General features: G+C 43.9%; 1 protein-coding gene across 2 annotated transcripts in view; it reads left to right on the top strand.

Moving 5' to 3' along the window:
* The first annotated feature begins 1,469 nt into the window (after positions 1 to 1,469).
* Positions 1,470 to 25,160, top strand: part of DPT (dermatopontin) — a 42,975-nt gene continuing 19,284 nt past the window's right edge. For both annotated transcript variants that reach the window (XM_074947281.1, XM_074947271.1), the window contains exons 1-3: positions 1,470 to 1,793; positions 8,395 to 8,520; positions 24,453 to 24,560. In XM_074947281.1, the coding sequence (XP_074803382.1) occupies positions 1,495 to 1,793; positions 8,395 to 8,520; positions 24,453 to 24,560 (533 nt within the window). In that variant the 5' untranslated portion in view covers positions 1,470 to 1,494. The remainder of the gene's footprint in view (positions 1,794 to 8,394; positions 8,521 to 24,452; positions 24,561 to 25,160) is intronic.

The raw sequence follows: 25,160 nt of genomic DNA, 5'->3' as shown, positions 1-25,160 counted from the left end.
AGGTCAGGAGTTCTATTCCTGTGGAGCTTCTGAGAGCTGGGGCCAGCTGGTGAACCCACACACGTTCTGGGTGTGGTGTTCTGTCCAATCTAGTGGCACCAAGACCACTAAGAGGGAGAGAGAGTTAAATGAGTTTGCTCTACAGCCTTAGCTTAGAGCCAGTTGGCTTTTAGCTCATGTGGTAGAGGCTCATGCTTTAAGCTCCAGAGGCCCTAGGTTCAATCCTGCCCACCGACAACTTTGGTCTGTTGGCGTTACAAAGGCACGTGCCCTGTGGAGCTTCTAAGTGTCATCAGAGCAGTCACCCTGCTGTAATGGAGCTTGGATCTCTAAAAGGTAGTTGGCTTTTCCAGCAAGTCCAGCCCACTCACCGCAGAGGTGTGCTTAATTGTGAATTCTAGGAATAGCAGCAGCTGGGGATGGGGGCACATGGATGTTTTAAGATCTGCATGATATGCAGTGAATGGGCAGGCAGGGACACGTGGGGATCTTTGTCATTTGGATCCTCTCACTTGGGGAGTAAGGCGGCTCTGCAGGCAGTGATTCTGGAGCCAGTTCACTATAAAGTCAACTTAGGCCTCCATGCCTCCAGTACATCATTCCTTAGTGCTCCGATTCAGGAAAGCCTTTAGGCACATGATTAACCTTAAATTCATGCTTAAGCCTCGTTGACTTCTATGAGACTTAAGCACATACTTAAAGTAAAACTGGTGCTTAAGTGGTTTCCTGAATGGGGATGGTTTCCCAAATCAGGGCCTAGGAGTACACTTAATGACCTTAGCAACAATATCTGCTGAACGCGCGGCATATGTCATTTTCAAATGCTCTTAATTCAGTCATTGCAAAATCACTTTCCTCTTGAAACAGCTTGTGCTCTGCTCCTCAATGAGGGCCATTCCCATGCTAGATCAGGACAATCAACCATCAGTCATTTGGGCTCCAAAAAGTCTAAAGGATATTTTTATAATGGGAAAATATTTTCCCCCCCACTCTCTTCTCACTCAAAAATAATAGACCCATTTTTGTTCAAGATGAAAAAAGATGGACAAATGCCAAGAATGGAAAATTGCAACCTAAAGATCAACATTTCACCAAATTCTGTCCATATGTAATAGAGCTTGAATTTCAAATGAAACTGTTTTTCAACCTAACGATTGCACAATGGGTTGCTGCAGCTTATGTATTATCGATGTGTGATGTATATGTGCAACCTTTATAGACAGTAGTTTTACAGTAAGGGATTGGAGAAGGTTCACACTCCTGGGAAACCCCAGCTCCTATGCTCCTAAGCATGACTATGCTTGCAGAGTTCCACCTTAAAAGTAACTGAAAGTGTCTGTAGCCAATATTTTAGGTCAGAGAACTTTTGCTAAACAATGACACATTGCACTTGGATCTCGATATGAAACATCTGGAAGCCACATGTTAGAGGCAATATAAAAGGGCCAGCACACCAAACCAGTGGGGCATTTCTAAACCAGAAACATATTCAACATGGACCTTGTTCTTCTCTGTGTATTCCTGCCACTGGTGACAGTGGCTTGGGGCCAGTATGGGGATTATAACTATCAACCCTATGACTATGGGGATAATGATGAGTGGGTCAATGTGTATCGTCAGGGCTTCAACTTCCAGTGCCCACATGGCCAGGTGATAGTGGCAGTAAGGAGCACTTTCAGCAAGAAGGAAGGCTCTGACAGACTGTGGAACTATGCATGCATGCCTACGCCCCAGAGTCTTGGGGAACCAACAGAATGCTGGTGGGAAGAGATCAACAGAGCTGGAATGCAATGGTAGGATACTGTTAAACTATCTTTTGAAAGAGAAATTGCAATGCCCAAAGTCGAAGGGTGCATATTAGCACAGTGGTGATAGTACAAGTGCACATTAATTATCTGCTTAGCCATTACAAATGACTGTCTTAGTCAAATTAGTAATGATGCATACTGATGTGATAATGATCCTACATTACACTTCTATAGCACTTTCCCACTGGAGGAGTCCAATGCACTTTGCGAACATTAAGTGATTTAGCCTCACAACCTCACCTCTGAGGTGGCTTGGTATTGTTGCTGCTGATTTTACAAATGGGGAAACTGAGACACAGAGAGGGGATGTGACTTGCCCAAGGCTAAACGAGGAATCAGTGACCGAGCTGGGAACAGAACCCAAAATTCCTGACTACCAATCTCCAACCCTAATCATTAGAAAAAGCTCCTTCCCAGCTTAGTATTGTTTTTTCTCTATATATTTTTGTTGCTGAAGACTTTGGCTTGGGCCCAGTATGGGACTGTTTACTACTTACATCAGTGTTACAGGGGCCAAAAATGCATGCTAATCTATGATGATGATAGTGAATATTAATTATATGATAATGATGTAGCATGTTATGTAAAGCCTAATATAATCCTTTGTGGTTCATATGTAACATGCATATACACTACTGTGCTTCTGAGAAGGACTTTATAGAAATGATCAGATTTTAGGAGGGGGTGGCGAAGTTTCATGAGACTATCTACAGCATTTCATTCTGCGGCATTACATGATCCCAAAATTTCATTTTCTCATGATGTTTTCATGAAATGGAAAACAGACACATGCTGAAAATGTTCATGTATTCAGTTTAAAAATTTCAGACATTTTAGATTACAGAATTTTTTTGAGCCAAAGAACACAAACTTTTGCAGATTTTGCATGAAACAGGAAATTTTTAAAAAATTCAAAATGAAATTTGAAACCCTTGATTTTCAAAGGTTTTGAGTCGTTTCTGAATGATTCATGCTCCTCAGTTCACCCTGTGATAAGTTCCTATGGCTGATGCAATTGTTAAGAACAAAATTGACTCTTTATACTCACTTTGGAATAAGACTGAAAAGAAAAAGGGAGGGGTAGGAAGGAGACAGAGATGGAAAGATAAGCAAGAGATTGAGATCATTCTGGTTATGTTGTATTACACAGTACTTTCCATACTTTGATGCAATTTTCATTTATTACATAATAATTTTGAATGAGTTCTTTCTACTGTTTAAAAATAAAGAAAACATTTTTTCTTCTCAAACAATTCTTGACAGTAATTGCTGAAGTCATTTCTCACAAACGGGATATTGTGTAATTCTATACAAAATGTTTTCTTACGCCATCTGAACCATCTAGCAACATTCATCATCAGAACTATATGTACCTAGGAAGTCTATATCCTCTGCATATCATCTATGCCTTATTTCCTTCTCATCTCTTAGATCTTTTTACTTTGTCTCTCACACTTCCTCTTCTCTTTCTTTTCTCTCTCTCTCTTGCTCTCCTCTCTTTTTTTCTATCAATTATCTATCTTAGATATTTCTCTCTCTCTTTTTCTGTGTTTACCTATCTTATCTTGCCATCATTCATTTATCTTGGATATTTTATTTAACTGTCTTTTCCATTTGTTGGTCTTATCTATTTTGGATGTTACTCTCTTAACTAACCTGTCCTGTCTAACTCTTTTATCTGTCTGTTCTGTTTCTCTTATCTCTATATTGAGCATTTTCTCTTTTCCTATATGGATCTATTTCAGGTGGGATTTTCAAAAGCACCTAAGTGACCACTGAAAGTTGTTGGGACTTGTGTTCCTATGTCACTTTCTTAGAATTAGGGCTTTTGAAAATCTAATCCTTCTGTATTTTCTTTATATATCTATCTGCCTCTCTTTTCCAGCTCTCTGCCAGGCTCATCACCATGGTATTTGAGTGCCTGACACTATTCTGAAAATACATCCATTCAGGAACTGTGTAGGAACACAAATATGAATAATAAACTGTAGTACTGTGGGTATCTTTCTGGCCATCTCTGTCTCTGTTTTGGCCTCCTGATTGGTCAGTTCTGCTTGTGAGGGACAAATTAGATTAATTTCAGTTGGCAACAATCTTTGCTGGATTATCTAATCTATTTCGCATTGTGGCGGGATGGATTTTATTATCCTTACATCAGCCCTGACTGGTGGGTGGCTGGCCTCACCTGGCATATCACCAACAACAGAGATTCCACAGCCTCCATTGTCAGCCAGCTCCATTGACAAACATAAAACTGCAAAATTCTTCCTAATATTGAATCTACATTTTCTCTGCTGCAGTCAATGCCTGTTACTTCTTGTCCTGCCTTCACTGACTAATGAGAATAAATGTATTGTCTGCATGACGTCCCTTTAGCATATTAGCAGGTGGTTGTTGTCACAGTTTCAGGGTACCTGTACCTGTATTCCCCTCTGTGGTCCCTTGAGGCCACCACTTCAGGTTTCTGGCTCCCAGCCATCACCTCTCTTGGGCAGAGACATACGTCTCTCTCCCTTTGGAGTGGGGGTTCTAAGGCTGCACAGCTCCCTGCCTTACACTGAGATATCCCAAGCAAGCCAGTCTGCCTAAAGGCCAGCACCTGTGCACTGCTTTCTCTCTGAAGGCTATGAACAGTGTTTTTCAAACTGTTACAAGTTATCACACAGCTCTTTCTGAGCAAGCACATTTATTCTTAAGGTAAAAGTATCACAGAGAAAACATATAAAAACAGTAAAAGTTCCTATGCAAACGCTAAAAGCTTACCAGAGGTCACCCATCAGTCTTCCCAAAGTCTTTTCAACTCTTCTACAAGGGTTGGGGCCCTTAGAGAGAAGGTCCTGCCCGTTTCCTGGATCAGAAGGAAAGCCCTGAGTCAGTTTAAATGCAGCCTTTTTATGCCAAAAGCCTTTTTATGCTTTGTCTGCTGGTCTCTAGAAAACCCAGTTTGAATCAGTATATGCAGGCCTACCCATGGTTGGTACCTCTCTGGAGGTGTTTACTCTGTAATCACACCTCACTGTTTTTGGTTCTGGAGGAGCTGTGATAAACTCCCCCGCTCCCCCCACACACACCTTGCCCCCCAGAGTTGCACACAATCCCTGCCTCATGGTGATACATAAACTTAATACAATATGGGCCCCACAGATATTAATGTGCAGTTGCAATATCTGTCACAGTTGCCATGCCCCCTCTCTGCCTCTTTGCTTTCAGCCTGAACATGTTCTCCATTTGCTTAACTTTTCCTTAGAGGTCTAATTTTCCCAGCTCTTTAATCAACCTTTGATCATTTTTGCTGCTCTCCTCTGAATTCTCTCCAATTGCTGGCTATCTTGTCTAAAACATGCATCAGAAACCCCAGTCTGGTGGAAACACCAAAAAGAGACCTTTGACCAATGACTTGGTACTGTATAGTTGTATGTTTTTAACTAATTACCATCTGTGTATATTGTGCAGTTTTCAAAGCAGAAATAAACCCAAGAGACATTCTTTTGAAAAAAAAAATTAGAGAGAAAATGGAGTGGGGATGTAAAGCTCAGAGAGGAAGAAATATTACGACTTTTCACCATTATGACCGTGATTCAGCATGTGTTCACTTAAGTACAGGATTAACTTTAAGTGCTTTGCTGATTAGGGGATGAGCATAAGCATGTGCTTAAAGTTAGGTATACGTTTATGCGCTCTATTGAATAGAGATGGGCTTAAACATATTGCTGAATAAGCATGTGGGCTCAGTACAGGAGTAACTGGATGAAATTCTGTGGCCTTTGATTTATAAGATGTCAGACTAGATGATCTAATGGTCCCTTTTGACATCTGAATCTATGAATGTGTTTAAAGTTAAGCACGTGTTTAAGGACTTAGCTGAATTGGGGCCTATTTATGAAGGGAGAGATTCTGACACCTTTAGTCATGCTGAGTAGCACCCTTACTTCACAAGTGTCTCCACTGGCTTCCCTGAGACTGTTTGGGGACCAAGATACTACTCATTGTTAGGGGCAGCAGAATCTGGCCCTTAATGACTGGTAGGTAGGCAGTGGTGGGGGATTGGAGCAGTGAGAGGTCTGGGGGACAGTGTCAGTTTCTAGTAATTAATAAGCTACACCTTGTTAATTATAGCTTCATTGTGGCAGCTACACAGTGACACGTTTTGAACAGGGATGTGTAATCCAAGGAAGGGTAATGTATGTCTATCCCATTCCCTCTACAATGGAGGGGGCCCTGGGAGTTCAGGTTTAAAACTTTTCCACCGGAATGAAGGGAGGGGTTGGGTGATTTCTCTGCCTCTGGTGAAGTTCACTTCTTCTGTGACCACTGCTCAATTATCTCTGCCAGAGATTATTTAAAAATATATATTTAGGAAGAGCAACTGTGGATGGAATGAACCAAATTGCTCCAAATGGCAGGGATTAAAATAACCAAACAAACAACTCTTGCACAAGAGAGGATGTCCCTTTGTGAGGTCTTCATTCCCCAGCCCCTCTCCTTATTACATAGACGAATGCTGTGCCCTACCCTCAAAAAACTCTGTTTATTTTTCAGGCACAATGTATAAACTTTTCTAACAATGTATAAACTTTTCTAACAAAGTGCAGTTTAATGTAAGTTTGTTGCCTTTTTTCCTTGGTTAGGATTCTAAGAAAGTGTTTTGCTGGAAGTGGGGAAAACAGATTCTGCAGTCTCTGAATCATTCTCTTTCTCACTCACTCACTCACACACACACCCTTGGGGCACAGATTACATCATGGGCTAAGGAAGCAAATGTGTGTGGGAGTTGCCTGTTAACATGTTGGCAGCACAGTCCAGTACATTTGTGGAGGACTGTTTTTGTGCAGACTCTATGACCAACACCGGGGAAGCATTACACAAACCTGGGAATCACGCTGCCTGCTTTTTAGACTGCCCTTTCCACATGTTCCCATTTATGCTAGATGCCATAAACAAGCTGTTTTCCCTCACAGTTGTAGGTTTATTTTAAAGGGACAGCAGGGAGCATGTTTACACAGATTCACTGTATTGAATCCAGTGGGACTATTTGCATAGATGGAAACGGAAGCAGGGCTGCTTAGGTTTGTGTATAGTCCTCACTAGTCAACCTCAACAAGGAGTGAGGCCATGGGGAAGAGGCACTAGCCTCCCCAAAGGGCAGAGAGGCTGTGTGGGAAAGGAATGGGTCACTGTCAGTGGCTCATGTGAGGGAAAAAGGGTTGCTAGTGGTACGAGCCAAATTGGACAGCAGGGTTGCCTGTGGCCACAGGGAAGTGGGTGACAGGATTCCTAAGGCCCTGGAGGAAATGGATCGTGGAGTTTCCTGCAACCCTGGCAGAAGCAGATGTTGCAGGACCTCAGTTGCAGGACCTCAGTAGAGCTGGACAGTGTGAGGGCCTCCCTAGGCCTGAGCGGAAGTGCTTTAACTACTTTCAGCTTTGCCTCAAGCACTTACCCTTCCCTTCTTGTCCTTAATGGGCTGATAAATAATGATGTTGGGCTTTATCGCTCAGGTAAAGGCTTTCTGTAAAACAAGGACTGCAAAACCAGCAGGCGTGCACTTCTGTCCTGCTGCTCCACTTGGAGGAAATTTTGCATGGAATATTAAAAATAATAGATCTTTGTGCAGCGCCACTACAGGAAAGAGTTTTACAGGAAAACAAAATTACATAGGCCAGTCTTTTTTTTCCCCGGGAAAATATTGTTCTTGATGTTTCATTAGCAAAGCCCTTTCTTGTCTCTTTGAGAAAGAATCAGCTCATCTGCTCTTCATAGGCAGCAGCTGCATTATTCTGGGCTGTGATCTCACCTACTAAACTGGTTCGGGCCTACTCTCTCCTTGAATTTCCGAGGTATCACAGGAAGTGGCACTGGTGATTGAGAGCATGGCGCTGTTCCGACTGAGTCAGTTTGTCATGGCTGCCATCTCCATGATGTGTGAATCCATCCTTTATAAATTGGCTCTGAATAGGGAGCTTTGTGGTAGTATCGTACCATAGGCTTTTCAGGCATCATCTGCCCTACAAGGAAAACTGAGTTTTTTGTAACCCCGGGTTGTTGGTAGAGGACTTTCCTCATAACGTTTAGCCTAGTGGTTTAGTAAATTTAGCAGCGATTCATTTTGCAAATTCAAACTCAAAACCTTGGGCAAGTCTTTTAATCTCCCTCCAGAGAATGTTTCCGTTTCCTCACATGCAAAATAATATTGTATTGCTGTTACCAACTCTTGGGACTTTATCACACAATATTTGATATTTTTATTAAAGCCCCAGCTCCTGGATTCAGGTGGTTACATGAGAAACTCAACTTTCATTTTAATCAAAGTCAATTTCTACACCACAGGATTGCAAAGAAAAGCTTGAAAATGTGACCCCAGTGAACCCTAAATGTTCAAATACCAGAAAGCAAAGAAAAAGAAGCATTAATTTAACATTTTAAAGCCAATCTTTGCCCGATTCATGATTTTTGAATATTTGGGGTTGGCAACACTGTATCATTTCCTTGCCCAGTGCTTTGAAGATATAAATTGCTATATAAGTGCTGCTTTCTTCTTTACAATATTACTTAATAATGTCTTTTGTTTTTCCCTCCCTTTTCTCAGGTATCAGACCTGTTCAAATAATGGACTAGTGGCAGGGTTCCAGAGCCAGTATTTTCCAGCTGTGCTCGATCGGGAATGGCAATTTTACTGCTGCCGCTACAGCCGGAAATGCCCATACTCCTGTAGGTGAGTTCCACAAGATTTACTACAGCCCAAGTCTACTCAGTTTTTGCTGCAAAGCATTCAGAATTGTTGTCCTCCCAATGTAGCATAACTGACCATTGGTCCCGCGAAGTTCAGTGCCCTGTTGTCTTATGCATTGAGAAGAAGTTAGTTCTGTGTACCGAGGTGAACCACGTATATTTCCGTTCTGACCAAGCAGTATCACCTCGGGGGTTGGATGGCTCAGGGGATTTGGGAACAGAGTAGGGAACTTTTCACCTCTAGTCACCTCACACAAATCATTCTCCAATTTCTTTGTAGTACATAGGCTGTTTGGGGGCCTCTGTGGAAATGAATTAGTGATCATAGTCCAAGGCCTGGTGAAGAGATGTCCACATCTCAGAAAAGATCATCACGGTTGCCATTTGTTGGTCTCCTTGTTGGCAGTCTCATCAAGGAGACTAAGGACTAACTGGGCCATGGGTAGTGAGCTCCTTTGCTGCCCCTAGATGTGGTCCTTCTAAATCAAGGAGGAAGTTTATTAGCAGGATATTAGCAGGCAAGCTTGCATTGCTCCTGCCTGCTCTGAGGGAAAACAGAAGACTTCAGTTTCCATGGTTGTTAATCCAGCAATTTTTTCACTGGCAAACTAAATAATTCTCTTACACATTTTTTAAGGAAACAATGTGCTTATAGCTTTGTGGCCAGAACTAGTTTTTGAAGCGCATTCTTCATTGAGATGCATGTGAGATGTTCACATGCCCGCAGGCCTTATTGTTTGGCTGGCTGGCTACCGACCAAACGCAACAGCAGTGCATTAATTTTCAGAATCCAATCTCCTTACAGCCAGGAGGGAAAGAAACTGCATTTTTTAAAGCCCAAGTAAAAGGAGCTATAGCAAAATCTGTAAATGCCCCTCTGTGACCTTCCCACTTTATGTGGTCTGCAGATGCCATGCATTTGCAAATTGTACTGACAGACCGGCCAAGTCTCCAGCCTGTGAGGGAGACTTTGTTTGGATCTCATTTTTAGGCAGATTTTAAAGTCTCTGCCTCTTGTGAGGCAGGAATTTGTTGTGTGTGTTCCGATGAAACAGTTGAAATCATTCAAATCACTCTCCTTCAAAGAGTTTTAGTATTACCACTTGGCCATGCCCTGCAAATCTGAAGGCAGATTAGCACAAGATCTAAAATAATAGTCTTGGGTTCATCACGCCTTGTGTTTCTTTTCTACACTACACACAAGCCTGGAGACTGCCCATCTGTTTCAAAAAGACATGGCATTCTCCATTTCTTGTCATCAGATGTTGGGTAGGGTTTGTTGCATTGTTAAAGAGCAGCCATATTCCAATGCAGAAGTTGAAGCATTTTAAGGAGGGTGAAGTGCTTCCTCCATAAAGAGGGTAAAATCCTGCTTGCAGATCCATGTAACAAATCTTGGCTCCTCTGTTCTACTCTCTGTGCTCAGATTCCACAGTGATTGGTTTGGAGATCCATTCGTCTAAACAGGGCAGGATACAACAGTGGAGATCCATTGGGCAGATCTGACAAGACATTGCCCACAGTTTGTTAAAGGTCTTTGGGACCCTCCAGGGAGACAGAGGCATTATAAAGTCAGATCTGCACTGTCTAACTCGTGCCTGACTCTGTGCTATCATCTCTGGCACTCACTCCAGGGTCCAGTTTGCTCTGTTCAAGCTACATGTCTAACATTCTGCTTTCATGTCCTTCTTCCACTCTTGTGCCATTTCCCATGTGGCTCCCTCAGCCTGGAACCTCTCCCTGACCCAGTGTGTCATGCCCACTGATACTCTCCTCCTTAAAGTCCCTCCTTAAAACATGTTTCTTCCAAGTGGCCTGCAACCCCTAGTCCTCCCTTCAAAGTAGTGTTATCCAGACAGATACAAGATATAGTAATAGAAGAACCCCACTGAACCATTGCAAGGGCCTCTGACATTGATGGACTTCGATCCCTCCTGTCCTCTGCCTGTAGCACACAGTAGTTTAGTCTCCTGAAGGCTGTAATACTTGGGTCTAATTCTGGTTGTTGGCTTCGTGTGGGGGTGGCTAGGTGGGGTTTAGTGGCCTGTGCTATACAGGAGGGCAGGATCCAGTGGCCTATCGCAGGGCAGGTATACACTGTCACCCCTCTGGGGGGAGATATGGCCCCGTGGTCAAGGTAAAAGGGCTGCCTTTCCATGTAGGGCAGCGTGGCCTAGTAGCCAGGGTTGATAGGGCTGCCTTCCTGTGCAGGGTGGTAGGGCCTAATGGCAAGAGTCAGTGGGCCCACGCTTTGGTGCAGGGCAGCACGGCCTAATGGCCAAAAAGTGGGGTGGGCCGCCACCCAGCGGTGGGTTGGCAGCTGGGGCAGGGGAGCCCAAGCCCTCCCTATTCCACCAAGTCTCAGCCCAGGGCCCTATCAGCAGCGAGAGTATCTGCCACTGGGTCAGTGAGGATCTGTCCAAAACACATTGACTGTGTTCCCAGTTCCACAACTGGGTCAATGTCTACTCCAGAGTCCTTAGGCCCTCTGGTTCTCTGGGGGTCTTGGCTGGTGTAGCTCCTGACGACTCCTTCTCATGGGCTCCCATGGGTAGCCAGGTATTCTCCTGCGTCTTGGCATGCCTGGCCTCTGCAGTCTGGGGCTCCGACAGCTCCTGGACAGGAACCTGCAACGCACATTGTTGTCTCAGCGGTCAGAGCAGACTGAGCTGGGCTGCTCCCTTTTATACTGGGGTTCCAGTTGGAGCATGCCCAGCAGGGGAGAGGGGGCCTGGCTTCCTCAGCCCACAGTGTAGGGTTAACCTCTTCTTGCCCAATGCAGGGCAGGTGTACCCCCTCACATGACTCATTCTGGTCTTGCATTCTGTGACTCCAACAGAAAATATGAAACTAACAAGACCCTGCTAAACTTCACTGCTCACCACTTGTTTTTCCTTTACTTCTCTTCCACCAGCCATTAGCTACATATGGTATATTTAGATGCAGGGCTCATGTCTTCTGAATTATCCATGAAGCATCTCACCCACTGTTGGAGCTACTTAAGTAATAATAATGATAATGCAAGATTAATTATTTATTTCAATGTCTGTCCAATTCTGATAACATCTCTCTCTCTCTCTTCCCCACTGCCCCTCTCCCTCTCTATGTCAGAGGCTCCTAAACTGTGGCCTAGTCTGTGGAACAATTTCTGGTTGTCTGTGGAGAACTAGCTGTTCCCATGGTGCTGGCTCCTCCTTCTTGCTTCCACCTCCTCATCTGCATTAAAAGGCATCTAACCAATACAGGCATATTTTCCTAATATTACTTTTCCATGTGTGCAATTACTGTAGTTGCCCCATGGAGAATGTGTGAGCCAGAAGAAAATGTGGTTCACGCTACCAAAATGTTTGCAAATCCCTGATCTACTCTCATCTAAATCAAAACGAGCCCTTCCCTGTGGTATCTGAGTGCAGGGAGATTTCTAAGGAAAACTAATAGGAGCCAGAGATTCACAGAGTAGTTTGAGAATTAAGATGTTCTTGTCTCATTTGTCTGACCCCCTTTCCCACTCAAAATGTTTTCATGCCCGTTTCTTCATCTTCTCTTGCAATATACCTATCACTCATATTTTGGGTTTCACTTTAAACTGCATCTGTGTTTCACCTGAAGGAGAAAATGATCAATTATCCTACCCCGATGCTCCTCATGAAATGAAAAGTTCCTTCCTAAGAGGCAGAGTCTTCCCAATATACAGCAGGCCGGCACACAACTTGTTAGAATCTTTCCAACTTCTCAGCCTAAACATAAAGTTCATTTACCTTTCACTTCTTCAGATTATGTATACTACTTATTAGAATACTTTTTAAAGGCACCATTATATAACTAAAACCCATGCTTAAGGGCTTTGCAGAACAGGGATGGACTTAAGCACATGCTTAACACTGAACATATGTTCTCACCACTAAGTCCCAGTGAAACTCCTCAATATGCACCCCTTTACAAGCTACAACAGTAGCCTGTTCCAGTCTTAGATTTTTGAACTTGATATTTCTGGGGGAGTTCTTGTTTTTTTCCTATCACGATAAGCCTTGTTCTTGAATTCCATGGATTTCTACCATACCAAAGATTGTTAAATTAATTTACAGGAGAGGGAAAAAACACAATACTTTACCTGCCCGGGAAAATGCTACAAAAGTAAAGTATGTTTGGTGGTGGGAAACCAGGTGTCCACCATCACTCTGGAAGGAACCAAATGTAATCTAATTGGAAAGGCAACAAATTCCTTGCAGATGTGGACATGTCATTACTAAATAATCCCATTAGACCTCATATTTTTCTTTTCGTAGGGGTACTTGAAAAGCTTGACTCCATGCTCTCAAAAGCAAACATGTCACCGGCGCAGCCGAAAGTCTGCACAGCGTGTTTATGATTGTTTCCCTTCTCCAAACAACCAGCATTGCTGAGGGCCAGAAGGGTCTGGCTGGTGCTGTGGCTGCTTTCTCTCCCAGTTAGATCGGGCAGGCAACTATGCCATTTTCCAAGCGTTTACAGTTTATTGGCCTTAAAGGAAGTGTCTGTTTCCTTTACCCAAGATGCCATCAAAACCACATTATAATCCACGGGAGCTTTACCTGGCACCTCTGAGATTATGAGCAGTGCCGTTACAGAGTCAGAAAAGCAACTGCAGAATTGGAAACCCACATTTACCGCTCTCAATACCTTCCAGTTGAATGTGGTCATTTTAAGGCAGAAGTGAAGTTTGCTTGCTGACATATACCCCAGTGAATACCACCCGACGAATTCAGTCTCCATGGCGATCAGTCAGCCACTGTGCAAGAGATCCTAATTCATTTAATGTTGAAAAATGACCTAGCGCTATTTCAGTCCTTCCCCTTTGCAGAATGGGCAGCAGCTCCCAGATCACACAGAGAACTGCATCATGCCAGCGTCCACAGGCCTTCAGCTGAGATTGTGGCTTGTTGTGTTAGACACTGTGCATACACATGATAAGACATGGTTCCTGCGCCAAAGAATTTATAATCTAACTAGACAACAGAGGGGAAGGAGAGGTGAAGTGATTTGCCTATGGCCACCCAGCAGAACTGAGGATACAGCCCAGGACTCCTGAGGCCCAGTCCAGTGTCTCATCCATGCTGCCCCCATAAAAAGCTCACTGCCTTTGCAGCGGCTCCAAGCGCCTTGTAGCTCTTGAATCCTTAGCAGCATTCCTCTCTTGGAGCCCTACTAAAATCAAGCGCTAGGCTAGAGCCTCTCGTGAAGCATTACTAAGAGGAGACCTCCCTTCGCTTTTCAACACAGCCTGCTTGCTAGGAGGGGATACCCATAATACCCAACTCCAAAAGTATGAAAATCTTCCTCTCTGTTAAACAAACAATTAACTCCCATGTGCTGCAAACATGCCACATGAAGCCATCACCACCTGTAATACAAAATTCCCCTTAGCGAAACCACATTCTTTATGCAACTACAAACAGCACCTGAAGCAACACGGTCACCCGTGGGCCACTGCTTATCCTGAGAGATCACGGGTATAAGGTCAAAGTTCATGTGCCTTCATAGAATATAAGGCCCCAGCTTTTGGTCACGGCTTCATTGGAGGAAGTGCTGCATGATAATGGGGAAAGACCAGGTCAAAGAGTGGCTTCTCATCTCACTGGCCATACGGTTGTATAATAAATCTGCAATTTACAAGCAAGATAAGGCATCATTAGCAATACAGCCACTATTGGGGAGGGGGAAAGGGGCGCAGAGGCTTGAGCTGTAGAGTGTGAGTCAAGAACATAAGAATGGCCCTACTGGGTCAGACCAAAGGTCCATCTAGCCCAGTATCCTGTCTTCTGACAGTGGCCAATGCCAGGTGCCCCAGAGGGAATGAACAGAACGGGTAATCATTAAATGATCCATCCCAGGTCACCCATTCCCAGCTTCTGGCAAACAGAGGCTAGGGACACCATCCCTGCCCATCCTGGCTAATAGCTATTGATGGACCTATCCTTCATGAATGTATCTAGTTCTTTTTTGAATCCTGTTATAGTCTTTACCTTCACAACATCCTCTGGCAAGGAGTTCCCCAGGTTGATTGTGTGTTGTGTGGAAAAAATACTTTCTTTTGTTTGTTTTAAACCTGCTGCCTATTAATTTTATTTGGTGACCCCTAGTTCTTGTGTTATGAAAAGGAGTAATTAACACTTCCTTATTTACTTTTCCACCAGTCCTGACTTTATAGACCTCTATCGTATCCCCCCTTAATCATCTTTTTTCCAAGCTGATAAATCCCAGTTTTATTAATCTCGCCGCATACGGAAGTTGTTCCATACCCCTAATCATTTTTATTGACCTTTTCTGAACCTTTTCCAATTCCAATATATCTTTTTTGAGATGGGGCAACCACATCTGCATGCAGTATTCAAGATGTGGGCATACCATGGATTTATATAGAGGCAATATGATATTTTCTGTCTTATTATCTATCCCTTTCTTAATGATTCCCAACATTCTTTTCGCTTTTTTGACTGCTGATGCATATTGAGTGGATGTTTTCAGAGAACTATCCACAATGACTCCAAGATCTCTTTCTTGAGTGGTAACAGCTAATTTAGACCCCATCATTTTATATATATAGGTGGGATTATGCTTTCCAATGTGCATTACTTTGCATTTATCAACATTAAATTTCATCTGCCATTTTGTTGCCCAGTCACCCAGTTTTGAGAGATCTTTTTGTAGCTCTTCACAGTCTGCCTTGGACTTAACTATCTTGAGTAGTTTTGTATTATCTGCAGATTTTGCCATGTCACTGTTTACGCCATTTATGAATATGTTGAATAGAACTGGACCCAGTACAGACTCCTGGGGGACACCACTATTTACCTGTCTCCATTCTGAAAACTGATAATTTATTCCTACCCTTTGTTTCCTATCTTTTAACCAGTTACCAATACATCAGAGGACCTTCCCTCTTATCCCATGACTGCTTACTTTGCTTAAGAGCCTTTGGTGAGGGACCTTGTCAAAGGCTTTCTGAAAATATAAATACACTATATCCACTGGATCCCCTTGGTCCACATGCTTGTTGACCCCCTCAAAGAATTCTAGTAGATTGGTGAGGCATGATTTCCCTTTACTACCATGTTGACTCTTCCTCAACAAATTATGTTCATCTATATGTCTGACAATATTGTTCTTTATTATAGTTTCAACCAGTTTACCCGGTGCTGAAGTCAGGCTTACAGGCCTGTAATTCCCTGCATCACCTCTGTAGCCATTTTTAAAAATTGGCGTCACATTAGCTATCCTCCAGTCATCTGTTACAGAAGCTGATTTAAATGATAGGTTACAGACTACAGTTGGTAGTTCTGCAGTGTCACATTTGAGTTCCTTCAGAACTCTTGTCTGAATACCATCTGGTCCTGGTGACTTATTACTGTTTAGCTTATCAATTTGTTCCAAAACCTCCTCTAATGACACCTCAATCTGGGACAGTTCCTCAGATTTGTCACCTAAAAAGAATGGCTCAGTTTTGGGAATCTCCCTCACATCCTCAACTGTGAAGACCTATGCAAAGAATTCATTTAGTTTCTCCGGAATGGCCTTATCGTCCTTGAGTGCTCCTTTAGCACCTTGATCGTCCAGTGGCCCCACCGGTTGTTTAGCTTCCTGCTTCTGATGTACTTCAATTTTTTTTTTTTTGCTATTGCTTTTTGAGTCTTTGGCTAGGTCTTCTTCAAATTCTTTTTTGGCCTGCCTAATTACATTTTTACACTTCATTTGCCAGAGTTTATGCTCCATTCTATTTTCCTCACTAGGATTTAACTTCCACTTTTTAAAGGATGCCTTTTTGCCTTTCACTGCTTCTTTTACTTTGTTGTTTAGCCAGGGTGGCTTTTTTGGTTCTCGTACTATGTTTTTTAATTTGGGCTATACATTCACGTTGAGGGTGTCTTTAAACAGTTTCCATGCAGCTTGCAGGGATTTTACTTTTGACACTGTACCTTTTAATTTCTGTTTAACTAACCTCCTCATTTTTCTTTAGTTCCCCTTTCTGAAATTAAATGCTACAGTGTTGGGCCACTGTGGTGTTTTCCCTGTGACAGGTATGTTAAATTTAATTATATTATGGTCACTATTACCAAGTGGTCCAGCTATATTCACCTCTTGGACCTGATCCTGTGCTCCACTTAGGACAAAATCAAGAATTGCCTCTCCTCTGGTGGGTTCCAGGACTAGCTGCTCCAAGAAGCAGTCATTTAAGGTGTCAAGAAACTTTATCTCTGCATCCCGCCCTGAGGTGATATGTACCCAGTCACTATGGGGATATTTGAAATCCCCCATTCTTATTGAGATTTTTATTTTAATAGCCTTTCTAATCTCCCTGAGCATTTCACAGTCACTATCACCTTCCTGGTCAGGTGGTCGGTAATATATCCCTACTGCTATATTCTTATTATTCGAGCATGGAATTAATATCCATAGAGATTGTATGGTACAGTTTGGTTCATTTAAGATTTTTATTTCATTTAACTCTACGCTTTCTTTCATATATATAGTGCCACTCCCCCACCAGAATGACCTGTTCTGCCTTTCTGATATATTTTGTACCCTGGTATTACTGTGTCCAATTGATTAGCCTCTTTCCACCAAGTTTCTGTGATGCCTATTATATCAATATCCTCCTTTAATACAAGGCACTCTAGTTCACCCATCTTATTATTTAGACTTCTAACATTGGTATTTAAGCATTTGAAAAAAAGTCTCATTCAATTACATCATGTAATGGGAAACAGCTAAAAATTGACAAGTTTTTAATTTGACTGTTTCTCATCAGATCCTACCTGTATTTTATCATCTTCCATCCTCTCCTTCTTACTAGGACATAGACAATCTCCATTAGTAGATCATCCCCTAAGGGATGTCTTTGTCCAAACCACGTGCTCCTCCGCACCTGTCGGCTTTCCCCCAGCCCTTAGTTTTAAAACTGCTCTATGACCTTTTTAACGTTAAGTGCCAGCAATCTGGTTCCATTTTGGTTAAGCTGGAGCCCATCCTTCCTATATAGGCTCCCCCTTTCCCAAAAGTTTCCCCAGTTCCTAATGAATCTAAACCCCACCTCCCTACACCATCGTCTTACCCACGCATTGAGACCCTGCAGTTCTGCCTGCCTACCTGGCCCTGTGCGTGGAACAGGAAGCATTTCAGAGAATGCCACCATGGCAGTCCTGGACTTCAATCTCTTACCTAGCAGCTTAAATTTGGCCACCAGGACCTCTCTCCTATCCTTCCCTGTGTCATTGGTACCTACATGTACCACGACCACCGGCTCCTCCCCAGCACTACACAAGTCTATCTAGATGTCTTGAGAGATCCGCAACCTTTGCACCGGGCAGGCAAATCACCATGCAGTTCTCCTGGTCATCACAAACCCAGCTATCTCTGTTTCTCATGATCAAATCGCCCATTACTAATACCTGTCTCTTCCTAATAACTGGAGTTCCCTCCCCCAGAGAGGTATCCTCAGTGCGAGAGGATACCACAACATCATCTGGAAGGAGGAGCCCAACTATGGGATCATTTCCCTCTGCTCCAGTTGGATGTTCTCCTTCCCTGAGACTTTTATCCTCCTCAACAGCACAGAGGCTGTCAGGCTGAGGGTGGGACCATTCCACTGTGTCTCAGAAAGTCTCATCTATGTACCTCTCTGTCTCCCTCAGCTCCTCCGGCTCAGCCACCCTGGTCTCCAAAGCCCGTACACGGACTCTGAGGACCCAGATCCCCTTGCCCCGCATGCACACATACGCCACCTGTCCATAGGGCAGGAAATCATACATGCTGCATTGGGTTCAATAAACTGGATAGCCCCCACTCTGTAGCTGGACTTCTGCCTGCTTTATCTTTTTAATCCTGAAGTTAGTTCCTTTGCTGATGTTTTGTGCTTATCAGGGCGTGTTTTTTTGGCTTACGTTTAAAGAAGTTTAAGGAATGGGAAGTGTATCTAGCCCCCCTTTCCGCTCCCCCTCTGTAAACTTCCTTGCAAAACTCCCCAGCACTACACATAAGTCTATCTAGATGTCTCGACAGATCCGCAACCTTCGCACTGCTGCTTCTGTTTGCTAGCTCCTTTGGTCGCTTACGAGCAGGCTTTTTAAACGGATTTTTAAAGGACCCTCGGTTATATTCCCTGCTTATATTAACTGACCCTGCCATTAACTCTCTGTGAGAGTTTAGGGGAGTCATTTAAATTCCCTTGGCCTAATTGCCAAAGATGCTGAGCATCTGCAGCTCCCATTGACTTTGCTGGGTTTGTGGGTGCTCAGGGTACTTCTGAAAATCAGGCCACTGCTGCCAGTTTCCTCATCTGTAAAATAGACATAATGCTACTGACCCACCTTGGTCAATTGCTCCGAGATCATGGATGAGACATGCTCGTAATTATTGTTTATTATTACAGACCTCTCCCTGGGTTGAATAAAATAACGTTACCCGTACTTTTAACCTCTTATGCAGTTATTCTTCCCCAGGGAGAACAAAACCCTACTTTCAAGCTAAAATAAAGATCCTGTTTCAGATGCAGCGTCTTTAAACACGCCTTTTATGCAACACATATCCTGGCCCACCCTACGACTTGTAGAATTGAAGTCACGATACACCAAAACCAAACAAACAAAACTCTAGGAAATATCTAGGTGCCAACATGAAGGACAAAGAGAAAATCCATTACTAAATATATATTCATGTAGTCCCGCCAAGCTCCACATACACACAAACGGACGCCTGCTTTTCTTCTGTGCATTTCTACATTCGAACCCAGTCCCCGAGACGGATTCTGGCCCCCATCAGCTGAACAAGCACATCCAGGACAGTAGAACTTTCTAGTTTCTCCCCCGGAGGAGTGCTCTGCTCTGCTCTGCTAATGTGCCTCAACGCTGACCGAAAAGGAGATGATAGTTCACATTTAGATCCTTGGCCTTGCTTCTGAGACTGCTGCCGACAAGCAGTGATGCAGACACCTGGACTGAGACCACCGAGGTATTCCACATAGGCCATTGTACAACATTTAAATGGTAATAACTTACATTCACGACCAGCCTGGCCTGGCCTTGAAGTAGCAACCTCCAGCAGTGGTGAAAGGCTTCATATCCATTACCAATCACATAAGCCAGCCAGCTCAGTTTGAGAGATTTTTAACCATTTACATACATTTCATCTCTGTTTCTGGGGGAAAGACCCAGGTATTGAAAAGGACCAGTAGTAACATGCAGAGCATGATCTCTCTGTGTTTTTGCTCCCAAACTCCAAAAAGGGGTGAAAGACAAAGGGAGAATAATAGCACACCACCCAGCAATAGGATTAATTATTTGCATCTCTCTCGAAAGGATAGCATGCAATCAGGCTGACCTTGAGACATATGGGCTTACGGGAAGAGTTACATAAATGAGCACAGCTAACGTCAAAGAAAATAGAATTAGACAGAAAGACCTAAGTGAACTTGAACCATGCTATCCTAGCCCTATTCATAACATTCCTCTCCACAACAAAAGGGGCTCAGGAGCATCTGTATTCATAATAAAGCAAAACTCAAAGGCTTCAGCCTACATCCCATTAGTTTTGGTAGACTCATGGGGTTGATGGTAGGGGCTTGATTCTCATTTACTCCATTCCCATATTTGGGGCAGGAAGTGTGGAGGGGGGAAGGGCAAAGGTAGCTTTAGATGACCTTTGCACTCCCCACATTCTGATATGGTGCAAGGGCCTGCCTAGCCCACAGCGTAAGTTAGAGCAGCCTCAGGGATGCTCTATCTTTCACTCACCTTCCCATGGCCCATTATGGACTCTGGGTGTAGAGAATGGTCATTGTGTAGTGTGTTGTGGCCATGCCCCTGACGTGCCCATTCCACCTCCCATACTGGAGCCTGAGAACAGGGACAGTATTGAGCTCTTATTCCAGCTCTACACCAGCTGGGGAGACCTCCTGCACAGGAGATATCCTCAGGGAGCGATTTACATCTACTCAAGGGCTCCTTTACACTGCTAGAGTGACTTACTGTAAGAGAAAATCAGACCCTAGATAAGATAGTAACATAAATATTCAAAGTCAAGTTGATTTGCCCATGCTGCAAAGTGTCTGATGTTGCTTAAAATAATACATATTTAGGGCTTCTGATTTTTGCTTTTAACCAACAAATACTGATAAAACACCCCTGACACAAAACGAGAAAAAATAAAAAATGGGTATTTATCCAGTAAACACCAAACCACCCCCTGTGAAATTATGGTATCTAAGAGCTTATCTACACAGAGCAGGAATGCCGACTATGAGGGTGTGATTTTGAAAGCGCACTAATGCGTTGCACATTAATTGCTCCGAGTAAACCTCCCTGGTGTGCGCTAAAGGTTCTCTCGTGTGCTTTAAAGTAGTTCTGTTGGAAGCTTTCAGAGAGAGTACTTATTACAGCACGTACTACTGTAACCAGTAACACGTGGACAGGGTAGGAGGTGGAATGGGCATGTCAGGGCCAAGGCCAGAGCGCGCTACACGTGACTATTCTCTACCGCCAGGGTCCATAATGGGCCAGGAGAAGCTCAGTGCAGGACAGAGCATTGGTGCAAGATACATTAGAATTGGAAAAGGTACAGAGAAGGGCAAGAAAAATGATCAGGGGTATGGAGGAGAGGGCATGGGATGGATAACTCGATAATTGCCTGTTCTATTCATTCTCTTTTGGAAGACAGGATACTAGGCTAGATGCAACATTGGTCTGACTCAGTAAGGCCATTCTTATGGTCTTATGTGATATACATTGCTTATTACAGTATATACAAAGAGAAAGCCCTAAAAATCCCCAATTTTTGGACATCTACATAAAACTCAAAAATTGCTAAAAATTCCCTGCCAATGCTATTAATAAACCCTGAAAAACAGAAGCCCTAGATATATATTTTAAGAGCATGAAGGCAGATGTCCCCAAAGCAGAAATAATACAGTGCCTGTTATCAATCACAATAATACTCCAACTAAGGTTGCCACTTGGGAACGACTGAAAAGAAATTTTGCCATGTATGCCGCACTCGTATTTGGGATGGATCAGTGTTCATGTCACACTCCCTGTCAGTACCCAGCCCAAACTGAGGAAGCTAATGATCCAACCGGTGGACCAAATTCAGCGATGAATTCTAGTCATGTGTCACCTGAGTAGGTTTGCCAACTTTCCAACTGTACAAAAACAAACACCCAGACCCCACCTGCCCCTCCCCTTCTCTGAGGCCTCGCCCCCGCCCCATTCCACCTCCCAGCATTGCTCCCTCTCCCTCACTCCCTTTCACCCAGCTGGGGTTGGGGACTGGGAGGGGGGTAAGGGCTCTGGCTGGGGGGTGCAGGCTCTAGGGTGGGGCCAGGTATGAGGGGTTTGGGGTTCAGGAGGGGCCTCCAAGCTGGGGCAGGGGGTTGGGGTTTGAGGGGGTTGGGGGCTCCAGAAGGGAGTTTGGGTGCAGGAGGGGACTCCGGGCTGGGGCAGGGCTGCAGGAGAGGGTTCGGGGTGTGGGATCCCAGCAGCGCTTACTGGTGGCTCCCAGGAAGCAGCTGCCAGGTCCTTGCGGCTGCTAGGTGCATCAGTGAGGCTCCTTACACTGTGGGTGCCCTCGCGCCTGCAGGTGCTACCACCCCGCAGCTCCCATTGGTCGCGGTTCCCAACCCATGGGAGCTGCTTAGCTGGTACTCAGGGCGTGGGCAGCGCACAGAGCCTCCCATGAGCCTAAGGGCCGCAGGGACCTGGTGGCAGCTTCTGGAAGCCACACAGAGCTAGGGCAGGCAAGGAGTCTGCCTTAGCCCCGGGCCCCTACTGTACCACCAACCGGACTTTTAACGGTCTGGTCAGCAGTGCCGACCGGAGCCACCAGGGTCACTTTTCCACTGGGCGTTCTGGTCAAAAACTAGATGCCTGGCAACCCAACACTTGAGGCACATTGTGCATATGCTAAGACGACGACTCTGGGCCTGATCCAGATCTCTTCAGGGACTTCAGTGGGAGTTGAATTCAGGCCTATCGCCCAAATCCTCTCATCCACAGAGGACACCTCCGTCTCCTTCCTTCTATCAGAAAACTCAGCTCAGCAATCATCCATTCCCCTGGCTGTGTTATTTCTCCCTTCGGACAGGTGTTCTGTTCGGTTGTCTGCAGCAGCTGACTGTATCAGTGATGAAATGTTGTATGTCGATCATCACTTAACAACAAGGCACCACAGAGACTGGGTTGAACGCCAGCCCCCTGGCTGGAATGCTGACCGGGATGCTGTTACGCAGACCTGATCACACACTTCTGAGATAAGACCAGGCAGTGTTGCACTCATGCTGCAATCACTAATTTGTTTGATGATGGTGTATGGTTAGGGATAGGTGGCAGAAGAATGCCTGTGGGGTAAAAAGGAATCCGCTCCTGATACCTTTAAGATCTTAAACATCCGCATCAGAATTCTAACCGGATTCTTATTTTCATTTGCCCGGGAATAATATTTTGCCAACTGTGATGTTGCACTGGATGGTCTTTTCCTTTCATTTTCAAGAGCAGAAAATGACCCGTAATTAAGTCACATCTGCTATGTACAGAGAAAACAAACAGCTCAATAGTATGGTAAACAAAGTAATGTAAAATGCATTTAATCATACAGCCATTGGTGGTAATTTCAGAGAATTTTTAATCACAAAAACCGTTCTGGAATAAAGCAGCCTAAGCTAATACGTAAACATGATCTTTTTGAAAAATCAGATACATTTGCCTTAAAATATTCTTCCAGTTTCTGATAGTTCCCATAGTTACCAGTTAGGGCCCTGATTCACCAAAACACTTAAGCATGTGCTTAATTTTAAACATGTAAGTAATCCCAATAGTACTATCCCTCTTCAGCAGAGCATTCAAGGATGTGCTTAAATCCCATTGACTTTAATTGGGTTCAAGCGCATAGTTGAGTGCTTTGCTGAATAGGGAGGGAGCTATTTGTATGTGTAAGAATGTCCTTAAAGACTTTGCTGAATTTGCTGGGGCCTAGATCAGGGAACTGGGAGTTAGAGCTCCTGGGGTGAAGTCCTGCTCCTATTAAAGTCAGGGGTAGTTTTGCAATTGACTTCGATTGGGACAGAATTTCCTCCTGAAACCTGATTTATCACTATTTTACTTCAGATTCACATGGATATAACTCTGTTTACACCTGCATAAATCCAGTGATGAATCCAGCCTCTTGTCTCCATTCCCAACCTCCACCAGAGTCTTGATGGATGACCTTGGGCAAGCTGCCTACCCTCTCTGTGCCTCTGTTTAGTCATCTGTAAAATGGGAATAATACTACTTGCCTACTTCCCAGGAGGGTTGCTTGTAACTATAATTCAATTAACGTTTGCAGAAGCACTTTGAGATCCTTGGATAAATTACACTGTACACATTTAATCCAGATCATTCTCTCTTAAAGCCTGAATACAAACCGGGAAGAAAGAGAAGAAAGAGGAACACAGTAGCTGTTATATTGATACGTATAAGTCATAAATGGAGACATGGTTGTATTTATTTGACTTGGCAATATTTAGGACACGTTGCAGTATTAAACCAAACAAACTGATATGAGGAAAGTAACAGAAACAGAAGAAATAGACAGGCATTACATTCTTGTTCAGATAGCAGCAACTCTGGGAGAAAGGCAATGTTTAATAATCAGACCTACTCTACACAAGCTAAATTCTTTGTAATTACCTAAAGGATTCCAAGAACAAATTGCATGCAAGAGAAACAAAACCATGTTATGTGTAGGACTCTGCATTATTATGTTGTCAAAGAATAAGAACTTTCAAAGAGTAAAAACTTTCAAAGAAATAGAGGTGAAGATTCTGGCACTTGATCTGCACTCAGTTAATTCTGTTTCATTCCTCATTTCTTCCAAAAGGTAAATTGTGTTTTCTTTTCCCTTGACATAAAGTCTGACAGTAGAGCAGCCGGGACACTATGGAGAAGATATGGACATGATGATGTACACCTATGATCATTACATCCGGGGAGCAACTACTACCTTCTCTGCTGTGGACAGGTTTGCTTTTTGCTTTGTGTTGTTATTGGAAGTGGAAGAAAAAGTGGGTATTTCCCCCGCTCCTCCCCATCTGGAATATAGGGTTGCCATACTGGATCAAACAATGGTCCATCAAATGCACTATCCCTCATCTGGGGAAGTCCATCATGCACCTGGCTAATTGTTATGGGCTGTATGTAGGGGAGGGGAGGAATACCTCCCTGTCCTCAGTGGTGATCATCTTAGCTGAGATTTGATTAGTAGGCATAGCTACAAGCATTATTAGCAGTGGGCCTCAGCCAAGAAGTTCACATGTGGATCTGCGCTCCCCCCAGATTTACTGGTGTTTGGATCTAGAGTTTTGGCTCTGGCCTAGCTCCGGATACTGTTGTTTATAAAATTATCCAGATCTTTAAAATTTCAGCTTGACTATCCCATACCCCTGGAAGGACAGAGGTGCTCATTTCAGCCCACCCTTCATGAAGGCTACTGGGGAGCCAGCAGGTGTGTAGGGCGCTTGGTGTTTCCCTCAGGCCACACAGGACTGCCAAATGCTGTGCGCTGTGTGTGGAGACACATCTTCTGCTCACTTGCATGCTCAGTGTGTGCGCGCCACACTGC

Source organism: Natator depressus, chromosome 1 (genome assembly GCF_965152275.1).
Source record: "Natator depressus isolate rNatDep1 chromosome 1, rNatDep2.hap1, whole genome shotgun sequence".
Classification (NCBI taxonomy): Eukaryota; Metazoa; Chordata; order Testudines; family Cheloniidae; genus Natator; species Natator depressus.
Note: the sequence above shows the minus strand (reverse complement) of the source record. Positions and strands in the feature narration are given on the sequence as shown.